This window comes from Acanthaster planci, linkage group LG04, assembly GCF_054643075.1.
Source record: "Acanthaster planci isolate LZ-2023a linkage group LG04, COTS_SCS, whole genome shotgun sequence".
In the NCBI taxonomy this organism is placed as follows: domain Eukaryota; kingdom Metazoa; phylum Echinodermata; class Asteroidea; order Valvatida; family Acanthasteridae; genus Acanthaster; species Acanthaster planci.
In genome coordinates, this window is record NC_141780.1 from 8,642,505 (window position 1) to 8,662,766 (window position 20,262).

The 20,262-nt window shown below is 41.5% G+C and overlaps 1 protein-coding gene across 4 annotated transcripts; it reads left to right on the top strand.

Moving 5' to 3' along the window:
- The first annotated feature begins 800 nt into the window (after nt 1-800).
- Nucleotides 801-19,937, top strand: ccdc77 (coiled-coil domain containing 77). 4 transcript variants are annotated; one of them, XM_022226930.2, is made up of 11 exons: nt 837-945; nt 3,240-3,426; nt 5,455-5,752; nt 6,743-6,906; nt 7,428-7,549; nt 8,209-8,307; nt 9,009-9,246; nt 10,612-10,831; nt 12,165-12,290; nt 13,884-14,036; nt 15,637-19,937. In XM_022226930.2, exons 2-11 carry the CDS (start codon nt 3,389-3,391, stop codon nt 15,781-15,783), a joined length of 1,605 nt encoding a protein of 534 aa, XP_022082622.1. In that variant the 5' UTR covers nt 837-945; nt 3,240-3,388; the 3' UTR covers nt 15,784-19,937. The 4 variants fall into 4 exon arrangements, with proteins under 4 accessions (XP_022082623.1, XP_022082624.1, XP_022082622.1 ...); XM_022226931.2 differs by lacking the exon at nt 3,240-3,426 and having other exon boundaries at nt 801-945; XM_022226932.2 differs by lacking the exon at nt 3,240-3,426 and having other exon boundaries at nt 804-945; nt 5,485-5,752.
- The last annotated feature ends 325 nt before the right edge of the window (nt 19,938-20,262 follow it).

The window sequence follows — 20,262 nt, forward strand, 5'->3', positions numbered from 1 at the left end:
CAGTAACTCTTTGCAGTCAGTTGACACCAATTTTTTTTCAAAATGGAATATCCATGTACATTGTTTGCGTAACGTCCATTTCTTCTAGACAGGTCTGCCAAAAATCATCCACCCCAACTGCCGTGCTCACTGTTGCACGCGGTCCGGCGCGCGGACGTGGCCTTCAACTTCAAATGACCATGACAACAAGAACCTAAGTCATATTGAGAAAAAAATCCATATTTGTACTGATAAGGAGTGTTTTTACATGAATGCCAAGCTTCCAAAAATCAGGCGTTGGACGGTCGAGTTGGGGGGGCAGCAATCCCAGGCGTGCCCGTGATACATTCAAAATAATAACGTGGTCTGTTCATTTTCTTGTTAAAAAAATTAGATAGTTTGCAAGTTTGCTCCTGAGTAATATCTCCCTGGGAAGAATTTTGTCTCCTTGGGGCGACGCCCATGGTATTACACACGTCTTACAAAAGAGTGTTGCATCCGTACATTTTAAGGCCATCTAAGAACTTAAACCGTAGCATTCCATTTACTATTTGTCCTCGTGTCACTCCTATTATTACTGTATTCAGGAACCGAACGGTGAGAAGTCTGCAGCCCCTCTGGCGACGGTCTCTGGCAATGCGGTGCGCATAATGCACTTCGGCGCAATACGATCTTTGCTTTTGACGAAGCCATAACCATCGACATGGGTTATTTATGTCTGTGAGTGAAACAGTATGCAACGCCCTCTATGCTTTTGACAGCATAGCACCAGAGCACTGAAAAAAGCGATTCCCAGACTACTAACACGGCCTGACGGCAACAGTACTGTTGACTGTCTGGGCACCTGCCTATAGCCAAGGCAAGCGGAATAATTTGAATAGGACCAGCAGGCCTCAAGCTTAGGACATTATTTGTAGTAACTAGTAGTTGTAGGATGTCTTCAAAGCGGACTCCACTACCTAGCAGGTGAGATATGGAGTTCTGAAGAGTGTAAAAAGATCATAAACAGTGGGAAGCACGGGATGGGGGATTAACATCTAAGAGGCCCAGTTCCGCCCAGGTCTAGCCCCACGGACTCTCACTCCCAATCCATCCTTAGCCACACATCCGTGTGCGCAATTTCGTGTCGGCGTACTGAACATTTTTGGCGCACCCACTTATAATCGTGGGCGCAATTTCTTTTGCATACGAACATGATTCTTGAGCTTTCCGTTTTCTAAATACCATTTATCGAATAATTTCACACACGTTATTCAGGTATTTTCCAGTTTTTTTTCCTTTATCCATTCAATCTAACGGGCTCACTCTCACAGTCGCCATCTTTAAAATAAGGTCGTTGAGCATTATGTCACTTGACCCCTCTTCGTCTCAACGGCTGTTCCATGTTAAGACATTAAAACTGCCAAAGTTTTGGAAGAGTCCATTGGTACATGTAGTACATGTATCTTATCGCTCAGTCCGTTTATTACATGTCTTGCCATGGAACAGCCGCTAAGACGACGAGGGGTCAAGTGACGTAATGCTCAACGACCTTATTTTAAAGATGGCGACTGTGACAGTGAGCCTGTTAGATTGAATGGATAAAGGAAAAAAGACTGGAAAATACCTGAATAACGTGAGTGAAATCATTCAACAAATGGTATTTAGAAAACTGAAGGTCAAGAATCATGTTCGTATGCAAAAGAAATTGCGCCCACGATTATAAGTGGGTGCGCCAAAAATGTTCAGTACGCCGACACGAAATTGTGCATACGGATGTGTGGCTAAGGATGGATCGGGAGTGAGAGTCCGTGCCACACTTGTGGGGCTAGTCCAGGGCGTGCTTGCCGACGATCAGCTGATTATTAGTCAACATTGAACACGTTGAATATGTTGAACATGGACGGCAACTGGCCGATCTGCACGATCGCTCTGGCAATTTTCATGTCTGGGACTCCCAGTGGGAGTGGGACTGTCGGAATGGGTAGGGATAAGCTAGGTTGAGTGCTTCGAGAACTCAAAGTCACTACTGTCATACTCTGTGTGACTTCGAGCCTACTACTAGGTGATTTTGCACAATAGTAGAAAGGCATTGTGGGAAGGAAAAACGGGGAAAGGCTTTGTGGGAAGGAAAAGGGGCAATGTTTTTCCTTCCCACAATGCCTTTCTACCATTGCGCAAAATCGCCCAAGCAGTATTTGCGATAAGGCAGTTATTCAACTTACATCATACATGTACATAGTCAGATGTAGCCCCACAAATAGGGCTGCGGTGGCCCTCTTTTACAATCTCTCTTATCTGTCACCACCACAGCCCTACTTCAATGCCTGAAATCCAAACTGTAGGCTAAACTAAATCTTTCCAAAATCGTAAATTTTCTGGTGTATGGCGTCTTGAAAAACCTGACCTATAGTATTACATGCTGACCACATATGCAGCCCCATTTTGAAAAACGAAGGCAGCGCTTTGAGCATTGGAAAACTTTAGGATGCTTGTATGAAAGTCCAAACTCTGAGGAATACGCCAGTCTAAGTAAAATTGTTGAGTCATTGTCATTTCGGAAGATATTAGGATTCAACATTTGTGACAATCCTGCAATATGGATTTCAGGCAGTAAAGCCATGCCTTGAAGCAGGGCTGTGGTGGCGACAGATATAAAACTCAAGAGACAGATTGTAAAAGAGGGCCACTACAGCCTACCGGTATTTGTGGGGCTAAGTCAGATGTAGCACCACTAGTGGCTACTGCTCCGTCCTTAGCCACACATCCGTATACGCAATTTGCGTGTCTGCATAATGAAAAAGTTTGGCGCACCCTCCTATAATTGTAGGCATATTTTTTTTTGCACACAGAAATGATCCTAAGCCTCTCCACTTTCTTAACGCCATTTATTGAATGATTTCACTCACGTTGTTCTGGTATTTTCCAGTCTTTTTGCCTTCACCCATTTGATCTCACAGGCTCGCTCTCACTGTAGCCATCTTTAAAATAAGGTCATTAAACATTATGTCACTTGACCCCTCATCATCTCGATGGCTGTTCCATGTCAAAACATATCTTAACTGCTGCCCAAGTTTTGGAGAAGCCCATTGGTACATTTTGTTGACATGTAATATCTTATTGCTCAGCCCGTGACTATCAGATTATAGCTCTTAAACAAGGGGGTGAACAAGGTTTCAAAGCATGAGATGGCTTCTTTTTTTTAAATGAGACTTTTGTTCACCAATCTCTAGCTTCCACCCGCTGACGGTCTCTCCATTCATGCCATTTGTGTTTTCCAGATAGCACATGCGTCAAGCCCACTAATGACCCTGCTTGCTCCGTGTATCTATGGGCATTTTCGAAATGCATGGATTCGGCTTAGACTTCAGTTTTGCTGGTTCCAGCCATTTTGAAGCAGTGTTGGAAAGCACATGTTCTTGTCTTGTCAATGCATGTAGCCAGCCGCTCAGATCGTGGACTGGCGGAGTATGCATGCCTTTACATTTGAATATACCATTCTAACTGTAGGCTGTTAGTGTTGTTAGGTGTTCTTTTGTTTGGGAAAGATTAAAACACTCGCAAATTCTAGCAGACTTACCATGTGCTGCACGGTTAGGACCAGTTGGTAGCGGCCTAAGCCACCTAACTGCAAAAGGTGTTCGGCATTATGCCTTTGTTTTTTATTTTTGAGCTTGAAAACGTTCTTTGAAAAAAATTCAATATCGGTTTAATCGATATCAGGCCGCCGATATAGCAGAATCGGCAATTATCTATAATCGATGGAGCTTACACTTCGCCCATTTCCACTTCACCCTGATTGCTAACTGCTTCGCCCCTAACTACCGGTACATCGCCCCATTGCCATTCCACCCTATGGGGCAGCGTGGACGGGTAACAATCACACCCCGCCAATGGAAACAGCAACCATGGTGATGTACGCGTGCACCAATCGGGTTCTTTTCTTTGATCAGTAGGTGCATGTGCACTCCTTGCAGTTGTTTTCATCAGCGTGGTGTGGTTGCTACCCGCCATTTTGCGAAAGTCCTGGATGTCCGTGCCGCACTGTCCCCACTTCGCCCCATTTCCACTTTTGCCCTGTCGCCACTTCGCCCCAATGTAAATTTTAACGTCTTGGTTTAGTTTTAACCTACTGATGATTGGTGAGAGTTGCAACTTCGACTGTTTATATGCCCGGCCAAACTGAAGGTTCAAATTCAGGCAATTTGCGAGGGAAAATGTTACAATAAACATGGTCATCCTGTTAACGGTCTGTAGTTGTCAAGCCTATGTGGGTGAGCGCTACTACGTGGCGCCATACAAAGTCCTTTCCCGTGGCCAGGCAATAGGCCTAAATGCAATACTCGGCACTATAAGGAGTGAAGTTACGTTGAAATTGTAAATGCATGTGCCGAGTTTCACCAGTATATGACTATCGAAACCTTAATCCAGTAGGTGATCCACTGATAATATTCAGATAACTCAATATTATGCAGACTCCATAAAGAATCAAACATGGCTTTCATTAGTCTTTATGGAGTCTGCATAATATTGAGAAACCTTAATGTTGCTGTGATTCTTGACTCAAGTGAATATAATTGCTGAAGGAGAAGGAAAAGGAGAGACATGCATTTTTCATTTCTGTCTTTAAAAGTCACGTTTGTTTGGAAACGGATTCACAAAAGAAGGCCTATAAAATGACAGGATTAAAATGGAAGAGAAGACATACATGTAGCTTTGGCCTACGGGGATCCATAGAAGACTGCAGGAAACACTTTGATGAAAATTTTAAGAAATGATATTGTTCCTTTCATTATTCTAATTTAATATCAAATCCGTTGTCACCTGGTGTCAATCCACTCCACAAGAAAGGCACCTTGTTTGTGCCAAAGTTTCCAAACATGTGCAAGCACAGCTGGGGTGGGGCGAAGTGGGGATTGGGCTGGGCGAAGTGGGGATGGGGCGAAATAGTTAGGGGCAAAGTGACATGGGGCAAAGTGGTAAGGGGCAAAGTGACACAGGGCAAAGTGGTAAGGGGCAAAGTGACCGACACCCAACTCGGTCTCAAGTCAACTTGGTCCCAGGTCAACTCGGTCTCTGTGATTAAGAAATGTACACAATAAATTGTGGGATAGATCTCAGGGACTGGACTGTCTTTCTGTGCTTGCTGCAATTAATGTTGCCAAGCACTTGGTGCGTTCTAGTCGCACGTAAATAATGCCTTGTTAATCACAATTATGAAATAAACCTGATATGCAAGGATTCAATTTTAAAAAGTTTAAAGACATCCATCAACATTGAACGAAAACAAGTGATCTAAATGCAAAGGAATAAACTTGTTGCAAACTTTGCTGGGGATCATTAGTGGGCAAGGAACAATTTGGTTTGGTTTGGTGTCAAGTGATGTCCAGGTATTATATGGAACTCCTTTCAATATTTCTTCATGCACCTCATAACTGTTCCATTTTTTCTCAGTGGCCATGTTGGCTGACTCCAAATGGTTTGTTTATCTCATAGAGTCAGTGAGCCCAATTCTACCTTTCGTAGTCCAGAGACAACCTTTGCTCCTACACGCTCTCCAGCCCCAGGTGGCATGATGACACAACGCGTAGGCCACGTGACTTTCCAGGAAGAAGAAGCAGATGATGGAGAAGATGTTGCCACAGCCATCCCATCTGTCAATGAACGGCTAGGTCACTTGCGGCCCTCCAGAGAACTATTAGAGTACTATCGGAAAAAGATTGCAGAATTTGATGGGGAACACGAGGACATGCTGAACAGGCTTGAACAATACAAAATGACCTATGAACAGCAGGTACATGTAATATAAGTTGCTTTCACAGGCTTCCAACTTTATTTAGGTAACAATCTCCTGTTGCTACTGCGCTTTCACTTGTTACCCGAGAAGTGTTCCCGTGGCACTTCAAATTTATACATTTTCCAAGAGTTAAGTTCCTAGTTTTTTTGTGAAATTTGTCTTAATATCATTTAACAATGTACAGTTTTGTAATTAAAATATATTATAGATGATTCTTGATGTCTTTTGCTTCAGATTGCGTATGGTGTACATGTGCCCTGAAATGAATCTACAATGAATTGCTGTACGTTTTTGAGTGTATTTAGTCAAAAAGACCGGGGATCATGATGAATTCTTCTAAATAACTTCTGACAAAATAATCCAAACTATATGACTGTAGCTACCTGGTGGAGTGTGCGCCATGCACATGCCAATCTCCATACATGTATAATGAGACTGTTTACAGCTACTTGTGAGAGGAGCATAACATAACATGGCCACAGGGATGTTTGAAAAAAATGAAGAATGAATGGGAATAAATATGCTTTGTATGTTTTTAAATGAACATTTAAGACTGGCTGGAAGCTGATAGTTGCATCCTTTCTCCTCAGCTGGTCTTAAACAAAAGCTCAGCATATATTTATTTCCTTAATAGTAAACCTCCAGAAGCTTCCATGTAACTGGTCTAAGAAAACCTATGCTTAGCATCACCGCAGTCAACAGTTCTGTTGTTTGGTACATAGTATCTCTACAAGAAATGAATGATATCAAAGCAAGATAGTCTTTGATCACTCAACACTTTCTGTTGGACTTGAAAGGTTGTAGAAACACTTTCTTGCAAGCCGTGCCCATGATATCTGACTTGCTTCAGCTTTGTGATGCAAATAATCTGTAGTGTCTGCGTTACATGAATGGTGCCACGTTTCTGTTGTAAATTTGAGGTGACTATTTAAGACCAAGAAATCTAAACACAACACAAAGCAGAATTGCTTCTCTCCCCGTCTTCAGCATAAGCTTGAGTGGGAGTTGCGACAACGTGAGGAGGAGATTGTTGAGCTACAGAAAGCACTGAGTGACATGCAGGTCTACCTCTTCCAGGAGAGAGATCATGTCCTACGACTCTTTGCTGAGAATGACCGCCTTAAGATTCAAGAACTAGAAGACAGAAAGAGGTGGGTGTGATTGTCCCAGAAATATAGCACAAATCTGTTAATGTAAAAAAAAGAGAAGATGACTCAAGTTTTCTTCATCCATCCCTGTATATATAAAGGTGCTTAGCCTGAAAATGCCATTTGAATCACCAAAGAGCCTGGTATTTTCAGATCATCTCAGATATCAGAATAGGGGGGGCGGCATCCCCAAGATCTTGGCTGTCCCATGCCTGATCGTTTTTTAAAATGGGCGTGCATGTACATATAAAGACAATCATGAGTAATCTATGAAGTTTCACTTTTTTGTGTCAGAATATTGTTACGGTCACAGTATAGTATGCCTCAGGCATATTGGCCATTAATGGAAAGTGGTAGCATTTTTGGTTGACCTATCTTTGGAAAAAGGGTGTTTTACAGGAATGGTACCTTATGTCTTATTTCATAAACTGCAAGGCTTTACCAGAAACTTTTAGGGTTAACTTACAGTGAAGTTGTGGAAACAAATAGCATCGCTCTGCATAATTAGTGTTTTGGTTTGTCAGAATCCAGCATTTGTTGTCGCTGTCAAGCCCAGCAGGTCCTGAGGTGACATACTTTCACAAGGAGCCGCCATCAAAGGCTATTGTCACACAGAAACACCTGCAGAAGAGATACCCACATGCAGGTTAGTGCTGATGTAACTGGACTACAAGTGTCAGTCTTGACTACAAACATTCTAAATTAGTTTAGATTGCCTTGTGGAATTGTAAAGCATGTTTGCTAGCTGGATAAGCAGGGAGTAATGGTTTAACATCTCCGTCTTCCTCTATCAGTTATTTTCAATTGTACAAATTTAGCATTAGCAATTGAAAATGCTGTGACTTGGACCTGAGGAAAAGCAGAATCGTATATTATAAAATGCTGTGAAACATTTTGACTTTATCAATGTATAATGCATAACACAGTGAAGCCTGTAAACGGTTGAATCATGAGCTCTTTCACAAAATGTATGATGCATCAAATTCATTGAAACCTTAGTTTCTGAACTTGGCTATAAAACCCATGGTGCTTGAAACAGGGTTCCCTGGCAGCAAGTGGTTAATAGGAAATAACTGAAACTCTGAGAGAGCAACCCACAAGTTCTGCATTTGCAGGACGTCATCTGACCTGTAATAATTATGTCGTCATCAGGATCTCAAATCAGATATACTCCTAGAGTCCCTGAGCTCTGTAAAAGGCTAAAATGACAGCAGGGAACATCTGTAATCTGTAAAATATTAAGCCAGTAGTGATCTCTTTCATAATCTAACTCCCAACTCTCTTGTTTCATCACATCTCTTTCAGAGGGTGAAAAAGTGGGTTTAAAAGCAGAGGTGCTAATAAGACCTCAGAGTAACAGAACAAGGAGGGAAGCACAGGATAGAGTAGCTGCCAAGACAAAAGGTTGGTGGAAAGTAAGGATGGCTGAGGAAAAGGGATTTGCAAACCCTTTGTAACCTATGCAATCTCTACATTCACGTCTCCTGTAGTGTCCCCTGAAAGACCATTCGAAGCAGCTATGTAGACTATATCTGTGGATTATAACAGCTCAGAAAGGATATTGATTACTAGTCATGTGATTGTGTTCCGCAGCCAGGTTCTAAATGGTTGACTGGATTGTCCAATTATCCATCATTCAGGCAACATTGAGCTGCCTAAGAATTACGATGAGAAACACTGCACCTCATGCCTTGGAGGTTCCTTTTGATATTGAGATCCTGCAAACGTGTTCCCCTAAAGCTCAGATCTTGCCAATCCTTCATTTGGTGTTTTAATATCAACACTAGGCCATACCTGATACATGGAGGCTTAAAGTTACACATGAATCTATATGAAGTGACTGCAGCCATAGCTGTTGACTCATGTAATGTCAAGTCATAGTCACGTAATTTGGACATGGCTGCATATGCCAGTCCTTGATTTGGTTTTGTAATATTAATATTAAGCCTTGCTGGATTCTTGGATGTGGCTTGACATTACACATGACCCTGTAGGAAGTGGTTGCAGTCCAATTTCAAGTCATAGCCAAGTAAATCAGACACAGCTGTACATGCCAATCTGTCATTTGGTCTTGTGAGACCAACATTTTACCATTTTAATTTCAGGCAAACAGCGGCCTGCCAGTGGCCAACAGAAAGCTGTGCAGTCTGAGGGTGGTGGGCACCAGGAAGACCGTGAGATCCTTCTGCTACAGATTGAGGCCCTGCAGTCTCAGATGAAGGAGCAGGCTGAGCTCTCTAGGGAACAGACTGAAGCTTTGCTGGAGGATCGTAGGGTCAGGATAGAGGAGATGCAGACTGTGATTGAGAGGGACTGCTCCAAAATCCAGTCCCTCAATGAGAAGTAGGCTTGCTTTGTCCCCTTTTTGTTTTAGCATTGCTGGTGATGACGCATCAACTGAGATTATTATCCTTCATGATTTGTTGAACCTTTCATTATTGACAGCCAATCTATGTTGTCTTCTAGCCAAAGCTTAGTTCTCAGTACTGATGGGTATTATGGTCCTATTTGACAGTATTGAAGGAGCCCCCTCCCCCTGAGTTATTATTCCCAGCAGAGGAAACTCTTTGCAAGTTAAATTTTGAATAAAATCTAGTACACTGAGTTATCTGATTGTGCATAAACATAACAAGTTTAATTCCCAGACTAAAGACGCTGTTGCTATACCTTGTGATTTGGGGCAAGCTTTTGCATAGCAGCTTCCATCTCTGGAATAGACTGGTTCCTTTGTGCCGTTCTTATCCATTGAAAACAGTGGATTGAAGCAAGGCATCTCTTATGTAACTAAGCAAAAGCTTGCCCCGAATCACGAGGTGTAGCAACAGTGTCTTTAGTATGGAGAAATCAAATTGTTATATTCACGTGAATTTGAAGAACTCAGTGTACCAGATTTTGTTCAAATTTAACTCGCAAGAGGCTTATTGAGCATATGAATAAATAATAACTTCTAATATACAGTACTGAAATTTAATAAAACAAGTTCATTAAGACTTAATAAACCATGTGTTAAAAAAAATGAAGATATCCAATTAAGTTGCAGTCCTTCTTTAATGAGTAATTGTTGCATGATGACAATTGGCGTATTACATAATACTATTGTGTGTCATATACAGTGCATCTTACAGAGTGTTTGTTGCATGATGTGTATGGGTATGTGGGAAGACCTTGGCCTGGTTAAGGGGACAGTTTCTTTCTTTAGGCAAATTAGGACCGAGTTGTGAAAACATTTCTCTGTCCCCACAATGTCCTCGGTCCCACAAAATGAGTGAAATAGCAGTCATGTGTTTGTCCCCAAAACTATGGGGACTGTATGTGTGTATGTGTAGTGTATGCCCCCCCCCCAAAAATGTGCAGGCTGGTACTGTTCATTGTCAATGGGTTGTCAAGAGGACAGTCCTGACATATTGCTTTTGACATGTCACTAGGTATCACTTTGTAACCACATACCTGTTGGTGTTACATTGTGAGTACTCACAGTCCACAGAAATCAAGGCAATATATTTTGCTGTAACAACATACAGGTGACTGAAAGTTGTGCTCGCTAAAACAGCATTCCTCCACAGAGAAACCGCATAGGTTTTCCTTACCACAGTTCAGGCAAACTTTCTATTTCTTTAGGAGGCATTCTTTCAAGAATTCATTTCTTTTTTGCCAACACCTTGTTCAAGTATTATTATTTGAGCAGAACTTGTACTCTCTCCTTGTCAGATTACATCGCACTCAGCAGATGTTATATGACAGCACCAAGGACTATCTAGAACTGAAGTATGAAGGTCGATCGCAAGAACGAGGCTGGATGGCAGAGAAAGATCAGCTCCTGCAAGAGCTTGACCACTGCAAGGAACAACTAGATGTGTCTAAAGATGATGTGTTGGTCATCTCGGACCATGCACTTGAAGAAAGACAAACCCAGAGCCTGGAAATTGAAGTAAGTATCATAGTGAAGTGACTGAAATAGCTAGCCTTGACCAAGGTGTTAGGCGAATCTGGCCTACTACATCTTTACGGTGTGTGCATCTGTTCATGATTGTCTATCGTGTACGCTGTGTATATGTGCATGTTTTTTTGCGTGTGTTGTTAGTTAGTAGTCACTATGAGCACTCATGTGTACATGCCCTGGCTCCAGTAACCCGACACCTTGATGGTTTTGTCAGTTAAACATATTATTTTATGAAACAACCCACAATGAAAGCCACATTCCATTGGTCAGTGTGTGACAGAAAATGCAAATGCTTGTCCCAGGTGCCACAGTTGGGCAACAGTATCAAGGCCTACTTTCAATTAATTTGTTTTCTTTGTTTTTGAGTAGATGTACTCAAAATTATTCTGACACAACAATTGTACAATCTGAGACAACTCACATCTTGAATATTAATTTTTTTTTATTATAAACTCATCAAAACATTTTGTGTTACAGAGCTATCCTTCTGCACCAGGCCTACAGGTAGCTGCTGGCATGCATGCAGGAACATGTCTGAGAATGATGTCATTAGCTCAACATAAACAAAAGATTTCACCTCACATGTTTCAGAAATCGACCCTGACTCGCTGTGGAAAGAAAATCTCTCATTTCTCTTGTCCTCATTTTCGGTTGATGAATATATTGTATTTTGGTTTTGGGTGGCCAGTCAATCTCCAGGGTCCAGAGTCAAAATATATTAAACCTTTTTGAGTACCGCTTTAAGTTGCCGACTTTGGTAGTGTTTCATTCTGGGCTCCAGTGTTACTAGAATGGTTCCCGACCCATCTACATGTATATATAATTCCAATGCAGCAGTTAGAACCAGTGTAATTACACTTCATGTTGCGTGTGATTTTTGTAATTACTTAATGAAACTTCATGGGACACTTGATTTCATTTCATGATGACACTTCCATCAAGAACTGCCTGAAGGTGAAGTATGGAGGGCAATGAAGTTACATTGAAGGAAATGCACAAATTTCATTATTTGTGTTAAACATGTTTGCCTAAATCCTCATGCAGAAACATATGTGAGGCAGGCCGCCACATGTTTGAATGGGCTGGAGCCAGGAACAGGTGCATCAATGATTAAAAATTGCTGTAACATAGGACAGCTATAATGCACAGTTTGTGTGGACCCTTGTTCATTACAGTGGTGTTACCTGCACAGGTAGCCAAACCCAAACTATTTATAAACAAGAAGTTGATAAAAATACAAAGTAAGAATCCTGTAAAAGCCAAGGTGCTTCTCTCCTGCATGTTTCTACCTGCATGTTGACTTCTTTACTTGTAACTCTAGTCCTTAGAAAACCAACTTCAACAGGCACAGAAGTTGGCCGATATGTATCGTGAACAGGTGATAGGCCTGGAGGATGAACTAGCTAGGATCCGGGAAAGGGATGATGTCAGCAAGGATGCTTACAAGGTAAGGTGGAAACGAGGAGATTGGTTTGATAAGAGGGAGAGGTAATGGTGAGGATCTAGGAAGGATGCGATATTAGTCAGGATGTAGCAACTTTTCCCTGACATCAAGAATTTCATTGGTACATAGTATGCTGCTGACAGCCAGAAGTAATGGGACCGCTGTTCCACAATAAGTTTGCTGTGCTTGTCAACATGCACAGACCCTCCTATGCAAAGATGCATTCTCAACACAGTTGTCCTATCAGTCAAAATCAGTCAAGCGGATTATGATGTGGCTTTGTACTGTACAGGGGAGGTGGAAGGAGTTTTTGACTGTTTGTGACGGGTACAGCAAAAAGAGTTTTCCCAATGATGTATATACATGTAGAACCTACAGTCTGATGTCACATGCAAGGGATATGACTATCATACAAGTGGTTGTAGAAGGGTCTGATGAAGTGATATCAAAGTACTATGCTTCCACATGCTTTTTCCCAAGATCAGCCACTTTTGAAGTCCATGACTTCTTTATCAAATGGGATCAATTTGAGTTTGTGCCATGTTTTGTAAAGACGGTTAACTACTCCATGTGTGTTCCAGTTGTCAGCAGTGTCAATATCTCCTTTGAAATCAAATATCAAGGTGAAATGTGTTATGTTATGTCAGTTAAGTCCAGTGAACAGACTAGGAAGTGGCACAAACACTGTTTTGATAGCTTGTGTTTCCTGGGGCATACTGGAACATAATTTGAAATAAAAGTATCATCAAGCCAGGAAAGTCATCTTTAAAACCAACTTTATGACCCATTATAAATGTGTCCGGGTGACATTTTATGGTTGAAATGGACTACATTGCTTGCATCGTTTTGTTGGGGACACGCTCTGTGTGCTTATGAAGTCCAGCTGGCTGTATGTACTTTTTCCATACTTGGACTAGATTTAGTGGCGTGGATTTCCAGGTAGCACAGGAACCAGGTACCCCATTCCTGTAACAGAGAGGTACATGTACCCAGCTACCGATAAGAAAAAGCTGGAATTCAAGTATTTTTCCACTGCGTTCCTACCCACTCTACTGCCAAGCTACTGGTGTAAGTGTTGCACTGGCGTGGTCACTTCACCCAGCAAGCAATGTTTTGTGTTTGGCTATTTTCGTTGATTCATCCACTGTACAAGACATTGGGAAATTGTCAGTAACTGGACTCAAAAGATGTTTTACTCAAACTTTTTCTAACAATGGAATTGAGTACCTGTAATCAGTAGTCGGCATGTGGGTACCCTCTCCCAGGTACCTGGCATGGCCCTAACTGGATTGCAGTTTTTATGTCTTGAATTTGAAAAAGACTTCATGTATGTTGTTGTGACAGAAACTCTACACAGAAGCATTCAGTTCAGAAGTATTCTGCCTCTTGGGCATATTTCTCAAGATTGAGTATTGAACAAAATGAAACAAACTGCACATAATTTTTTATTTAACACTACATAAGAGTCATGAATTTCTCTTGCCAGGTTGGAGCAACCTGAGCTTTTTCTTCGTAATCTTTCCTCTATTCCTAATTCACAAACAGTCTATCTCAGTAACTGACCTTTGACTTGGGATGTGTTCTTGTGCCTCACAGGACAAGATGGTAAAACTGGCTAAGCGTTTGCAGCTTATGAACCAACGATACGACGCACTGGAGAAGCGAAGGAACCTGGAGATTGAAGGATTCAAGAATGATACCCGCATCCTGAGAACCAGACTCAAAGATGTAGAGAAGCAACTCTACAAGGTGCAGTATGTTGTCTCCTCCTGTTGAAGCTAGTTGTCTTTTGCTCCTGTTGAAGCTAGGTGTCTAGTTGTTAGTGTTTGCCAGTGATATTCTGTTATACACAGATTGCATTGTACAGGCGTGCATCCTTTCTGGAATTTTTCTTTGATATTCTTTCATTTCACTCCTGCCATTAGTATTGAAATTAAGACACAAGAGTCTTGCATCATTAACTTTGCTTGAAAGAATCCCCTTTTTCATGCAAAACCATGTATACCCAGTGATCACAGAGGTCCAGTGGGGCTAAATTTCCTAACACTGGGAGTTTTTCTTACAAAACTGCAATATGTGACCCACTCTTTGAAAATGAGTAAGAAGTTACGTGAGCCACTCTTGAGTTGTAGGTTTTATTGGAAAGAGCACATTGAGTTCTTTGTTTTGATGGATCACTGGTGAAAATGGACACTATGATGGTGACAAATTGACATTGTGCAAGATTCTTCTGGAGACCATTAACTTTAATGTGGCCCGATCCTCTCCCATTTTGTAAAGTAGTTCACATGTACTTTAAAATCCCAGTATGGTAAATTCAGTTTCAAAACAACAGCTCGGAAGAAAAAAAAAAGACTCTCCCTTGAGTATTGTAGATGGACAGGTATTACAATAAAGAAGGGAAGACTGAAGAAACTGCAAATTCAGGATTTTATATTTGAAAACCTAATCACATGATAATATTGTCAAGTAATACTTCCACAAAATGTTTACTGAATTAGTTTAAAAATGAGTGAAGAGTGAGCCAATTTAATCTTGCTATAAATATTGAACCTAATCCAGAAAATGGTATACAAAATCTTATTTACTGTAAAAACTGGACTCTTACATAGAACCTATGAAATGTTTCATCTGGCGGCTGTTATTCTAAAGAAACTGTGGTTGTTAGTAATTTCAGTGGATGTGCAAAGTGACAAATCTGTTGAAGCAGATAAGGCCAAGCCCCAGTGTTTTGGACTCATTGTATTCACTGACGTTAGATAATGTGCAGCAGAGAGTGTTCTAACATGGATACATTCTTGGATCTGGAGTCAGAAAGGGTATAGCAGTAATTTTGTATCCACTGAATGAAGAGAACTACAGTCTGTTGTTTATTAAGGTGACATTGAAACATGTTCTTTTTTAATATGGTTTGGACTGATGCTCTTGGAATCAACAAAAACATTACTGTTTTGGAACACTCTTTGATTTAATATGATAATGATTATTTTGGCAGGATCTATTTGCTGTATGTTTGTTTGGGCATAAACACAGATGTGATATCGTGTTGTGGACTTGTTTCTCTTGTTCATACTGTGGTGCATTCTTTCTCACGAAGGCAACATTTCTCCTCTCCATTTGTTTATTTGAACCAGTGTGCATGTGGTCTGTCCACACTTGGCTCTAATGAGTAGTTTAGAATGTACAGTGTAGATAGCACTGGCTACAGTTACTGCAGATATGTTACCATGATAGCAACCTAGCAACCTAGTACATTTAGTGCTAGGTTGTCATTGTTATTGTGATGTGAAACAAAGCCTTGTATCCTCCATCTCTTTACATTTTCATTTTTGAAAAATCTTCTTTACAGATGACTGTGGGTGTTGGTGAAGAGGGAGACATGTTGATGCTGCATGACATCCACCAGACAGCTAGGAGATCTAAGAAAATGCAGGGTGAGCTGCATCAGCTGAAGGCATTCATCTATGGTATGGAGAACGATCTCAGGAACCTCTAATAACCACACAGTTCTGTGTGGTGTGAAGAATGACCTCGGAGACCTCTGATAACCCCACAGTTTTCATCTATGGTATGGAGGACGATCTCAGGAACCTCTGATAACCTCAAGATTCTGATCTATTGCATGGAGGATGACCTCAAAAAATCTGATAATCCTACAGTTCTCATCTGTGGTACGGAGAATGACCTCAGAAACCTCTGATAACCCCAAAGTTCTCATCAATGGTATGGAGAATGACCTCATAAACCTCTGATAACCCCAAAGTTCTGATCAATGGTATGGAGAATGACCTCAGAAACCTCTGATAACCCCAAAGTTCTGATCAATGGTATGGAGAATGACCTCAGAAACCTCTGATAACCCCAAAGTTCTGATCAATGGTATGGAGAATGACCTCAGAAACCTCTGATAACCCCAAAGTTCTGATCAATGGTATGGAGAATGACCTCAGAAACCTCTGATAACCCCAAAGTTCTGATCAATGGTATGGAGAATGACCTCATAAACCTCTGATAACCCCAAAGTTCTGATCAATGGTATGGAGAATGACCTCAGAAACCTCTGATAATCCCACAATTCCGATCTATAGTACCGAGAATGTCCTCAGAGACCGGACCCCACAGTCCTGATCTATAGCATAGAGCATAACATCAGAAACCTACGATAACCCTACAATTCTGATCTATTGTATGGAGAATGACCTGAGAGACCTCTGAGGACCCCACATTTCTCATCCATGGTTCTAATTTATGAAGACAGACCCCAGAAACCTTCAGTAAGCCTCTAATCTATTGTATGACATTGAAACAGACTACAGAAAAACCAATTGCCGCAGGGGACTCTGGTTTCAGGCACCGTGTGTTTATATGGGTGGCCAGGGTCTCCGAAATCAGACAAGGGAACTGGGCCTTGTAACAAAAGATGTTACTCGGAACAAAAAACCATTACCAACATTTTTTCACTCTCAATAATGGAGATAATCCAGCCTTGTTTTGAAACAGTATACCACAGTTTGGGGCATTTAGTGCGAGTGGATTACCACCGGGGACAATAGCTGTCCACCACCACAGCGATGAGCCACACAGCACTGCTGCATGCTAATCTGGCCCCTATTGAAAAGAGGTCAGAAGCACACTGTGCCAAGTTCGTGAACAAAAGAAAGTTACATAACACTGCACAATCTGGGCTCTTTTTACAAGGCTGCAGGCCTGGCTGAAATACTCAGGCGTCAATAGATTTGTCAGTCAGACTAGAGTGGCCACCAGACAGTAATTCGTGTGGGTGTAAATGTCCATTAACCACTACCAGCCGGGGACTCCGAAATTGGAGCCGTATGGTTTATATGTGTGGCCAGGGTCTCCGAACTCGGACAAAGGAAACAGGGCCCTGTAACAAAAGACCGTACTCCAAACAAAAGACCAGGCTGCTGGGCATTACCGGCATTTTTCACTCTCAAAAGTGGTGATAATCCAGCGTTATTTTGAAACCTTATACCAGGGTTTGAGGCATTGAGAGCAAGCGGATTACCACCGGGGACAAAAGCGCAGCGCAGCGCAGTGATGAGCCACACAGCACCGCTCTACGCTACTCTGGCCCCTATTGAAAAGAGGTCAGCAGTGCACTGAGCCAGGTTCGTGAACCAAAGACAGTTGTATAACACCGCACAATCTGGGCTCTGTTTACAAGGCTGCAGGCCTGGCTGAAATACTCAAACCACCCGGCAGCAAGTGGTTAATCCCAATGGATCTGCAACCAAACTGATTTCACTGCATGAGTTGTTTAACAGATGATGACACATTTCACGAAAGTCCACAACTACAGCTATGAATTACGGCAAATGTTTAAGCAATCATTTTAGGTGCAGTAAATTGCTCCAAACTAGCTGAAAGTTAAACCAAGTTTCATGAAATCAACAACAGTTCAATGGAATGGGGACAAACTTCTAGTAACTCTATGGGTTTCCACTAGGTCTGTCTCAAGTTACATCACATCCTACAGACTGCAGTGTGCTTTGGCATTTTTGATGTCAAGTTTTTGTGATGTGCATCAGCTGCGTTGTATTTCAAAGATATTTGTATCAGCACACACGTGTATCTTGTTTGCTTACTGCACAGTCATGCACCTGATGACATTTAACACTCAGTTGCAATTTTCGTATGAAGAGTGTCCTGTGAGAGAGATCTATAAACTCATGGTCCTGGTCTATGGCATTGAGAAGACTTAACAAACTTCTATTAACCACTTGTTGCCGGATGGATTTTTTCTTGAGCAAGACAAGATGCCTGGTCCTTTTCAAGATTTTCCATTTTCAAAATTCTTCAAAAATTCATCATTGCATTTAATGGCCGTTTATACCTACATGAAGGACTCTTTGGGCACTACTCTCAAGCTGACAGTTAACCTTCATTGACTTTTGAATATTTCAGCCAGGCCTGCAGCTTTGGAAAAAGAGCCCAGATTGTGCGGTGTTACAGAGATTCTTTTGTTCCCGAAATTGGCCGGTGTAGTGCTGACCTCTTTTCAATAGGGGCCAGATTAGTGTGCAGCGGTGCTGTGTGGCTCATTGCTGCGGTGGTGGAGAGCTTTTGTCCCTGGTGGTAATCGCTCGCTCTAAATGCCTTGAACCATGGTATACTGTTTCAAAACAAGGCTGGATTATCTCCACTATTGAGAGCAAAAAGTGTCGGTAATGCCCAGCAGCTCAGTCTTTTGTGGTGAGCACGGTCTTTTGTTTTAAGGCCTAACTCTTTTGTCCCAGTTCCGGGCTCCCCAGCTCTGCATATAAAGTTTATGTACTCGAAAACGGGTCGCCCGGCAGGGATCGGTTACACTCATGGTTATGATCTATGGCGTTGAGAAAGACTTTGTAAACTTCTATTAAACCCATGGGTCTGATCTACAGCATGGACATTGTTTCAGTCAGAGGGGTTCCTGTGCATTTTTTGGACACCCAGGTCATTATTGAGATTATTTTTACAAACGCATGGAAAAGCACAAAACCTTAGCAACTTGGACACCCCTTGTTCATTTCTATGCAATTGGGGACATTTTTCAAATGCTCATTTAAACACTGCATGGGGACAAACCTTGGGGACCTATGTAACAGCAAAGGATTAAACTCTAAATTAAAACAGAATCTTGAAGTGATCTATGGGTTTCTCTATGATCAAAGGGATCTTAAAGTTCTTTTGCATTAAAACCATTTGGAGTTTTGCACAGAGCAGACTAAAATTATTGACATATCTCTGTAAGTACAGTACATGTATTAGAACCACCCAATGCAAATTCTTCTTGAGGGAGGTGATTTCTTTTTCAGAAGTCCTAAGTCCAGCTTCAGTATTTAGGTTAATTCCTGTCACATTTTCAAGTTGAAAGTGGATCAATCCGTAGTCTGATGTAAAAGTGTTCAAAACAGAATGTGCATTGTATGCCACACATCTAGATCTGATCATTCAAATAAGATGTGTTGAGTAATGAATATGGTGGTCACACCTGCACTTTGCATACAGGATAAATGCCTAATAATGCAGTATCTGAGCTGTTAATTCTCGGCCTAGCAGAATTTTTGCTTGGGGGAGCAGATTATTTGTCTGACTGAACAACTGCAAGTTGTCTGCCAGGCCACTTTACTAGAATTTTTATTGTAAATACATGTATGTGTTATAAAATAGCAATTCCATCCAATATGGGAAACCAGAATAACTGGCCAAGCAACCTTGTTTTAGGCTATGGTTACCTGAGGGTAGCCAATTGTCAACATGTCATGGCCTGCAGCATGGCTCGTATTATTGAAGTGAGATTTACTTCATGTAGCCACAAATAGCATTTTTTGCAATGACTGTGAGACTGTAAGGGGCTGTCTATAATTTGTATAATTTTCTCAAGCGTACAAACGAGGGGGGTGTTTAAAGACCTCTTGTAAATGATGATCCCCTAACGGATCCGTCAGCTCTCCATCCATCATCATTTTTTACCTGCTGATGTGGGGGGGGGTTGTGAAAAGTCTACTTTTTGTTAGCTAACGAAAGTGATGAGAATTATGGACGACCCCTGAAGTAAGTTGACAATACATTATTTTCTATTTTTATGATATAGGATTCTGGAATCGAACAGAGACAATAAAATGATCTATGCAATGAGCACATGTACAAGTTCGTTTATTATAGTGTGTCTTAACTGGATGTGGTTATGCACATACTTCAGCTTTGATCGACGATGCAGCGAGATATTCATGGTACTTGATATTTTAAACTCAATGGCAGTGTCTTTCAGTGTTGAAATGGTAGTTCATGTATTTTGGTGCAGGATTTTTTTTTCTCCACTTTATGGTGCATGATAAGGCTGTTACGCTCAAGATTGGTAGCATTTAAAGTGTAAGATCAAAACTGGGCTGTCAGGGAGTAGTTTGCTTGGCTGACATAAGCAAAAAGTCAGTCACCAAATGCAAAGTCTATTTCTTTTCCTGTTAATAGAGGT

What these genes read in the sequence shown, in the direction of transcription:
- ccdc77 (XM_022226930.2), top strand. Translation starts at nt 3,389, where the DNA reads ATGCATGTAGCCAGCCGCTCAGATCGTGGACTGGCGGA. An exon ending in GAAGAGATACCCACATGCAG is followed by an intron (nt 7,550 to 8,208) that starts GTTAGTGCTGAT and finishes CATCTCTTTCAG; the next exon opens with AGGGTGAAAAAGTGGGTTTA. An exon ending in TAGAGAAGCAACTCTACAAG is followed by an intron (nt 14,037 to 15,636) that starts GTGCAGTATGTT and finishes TCTTCTTTACAG; the next exon opens with ATGACTGTGGGTGTTGGTGA.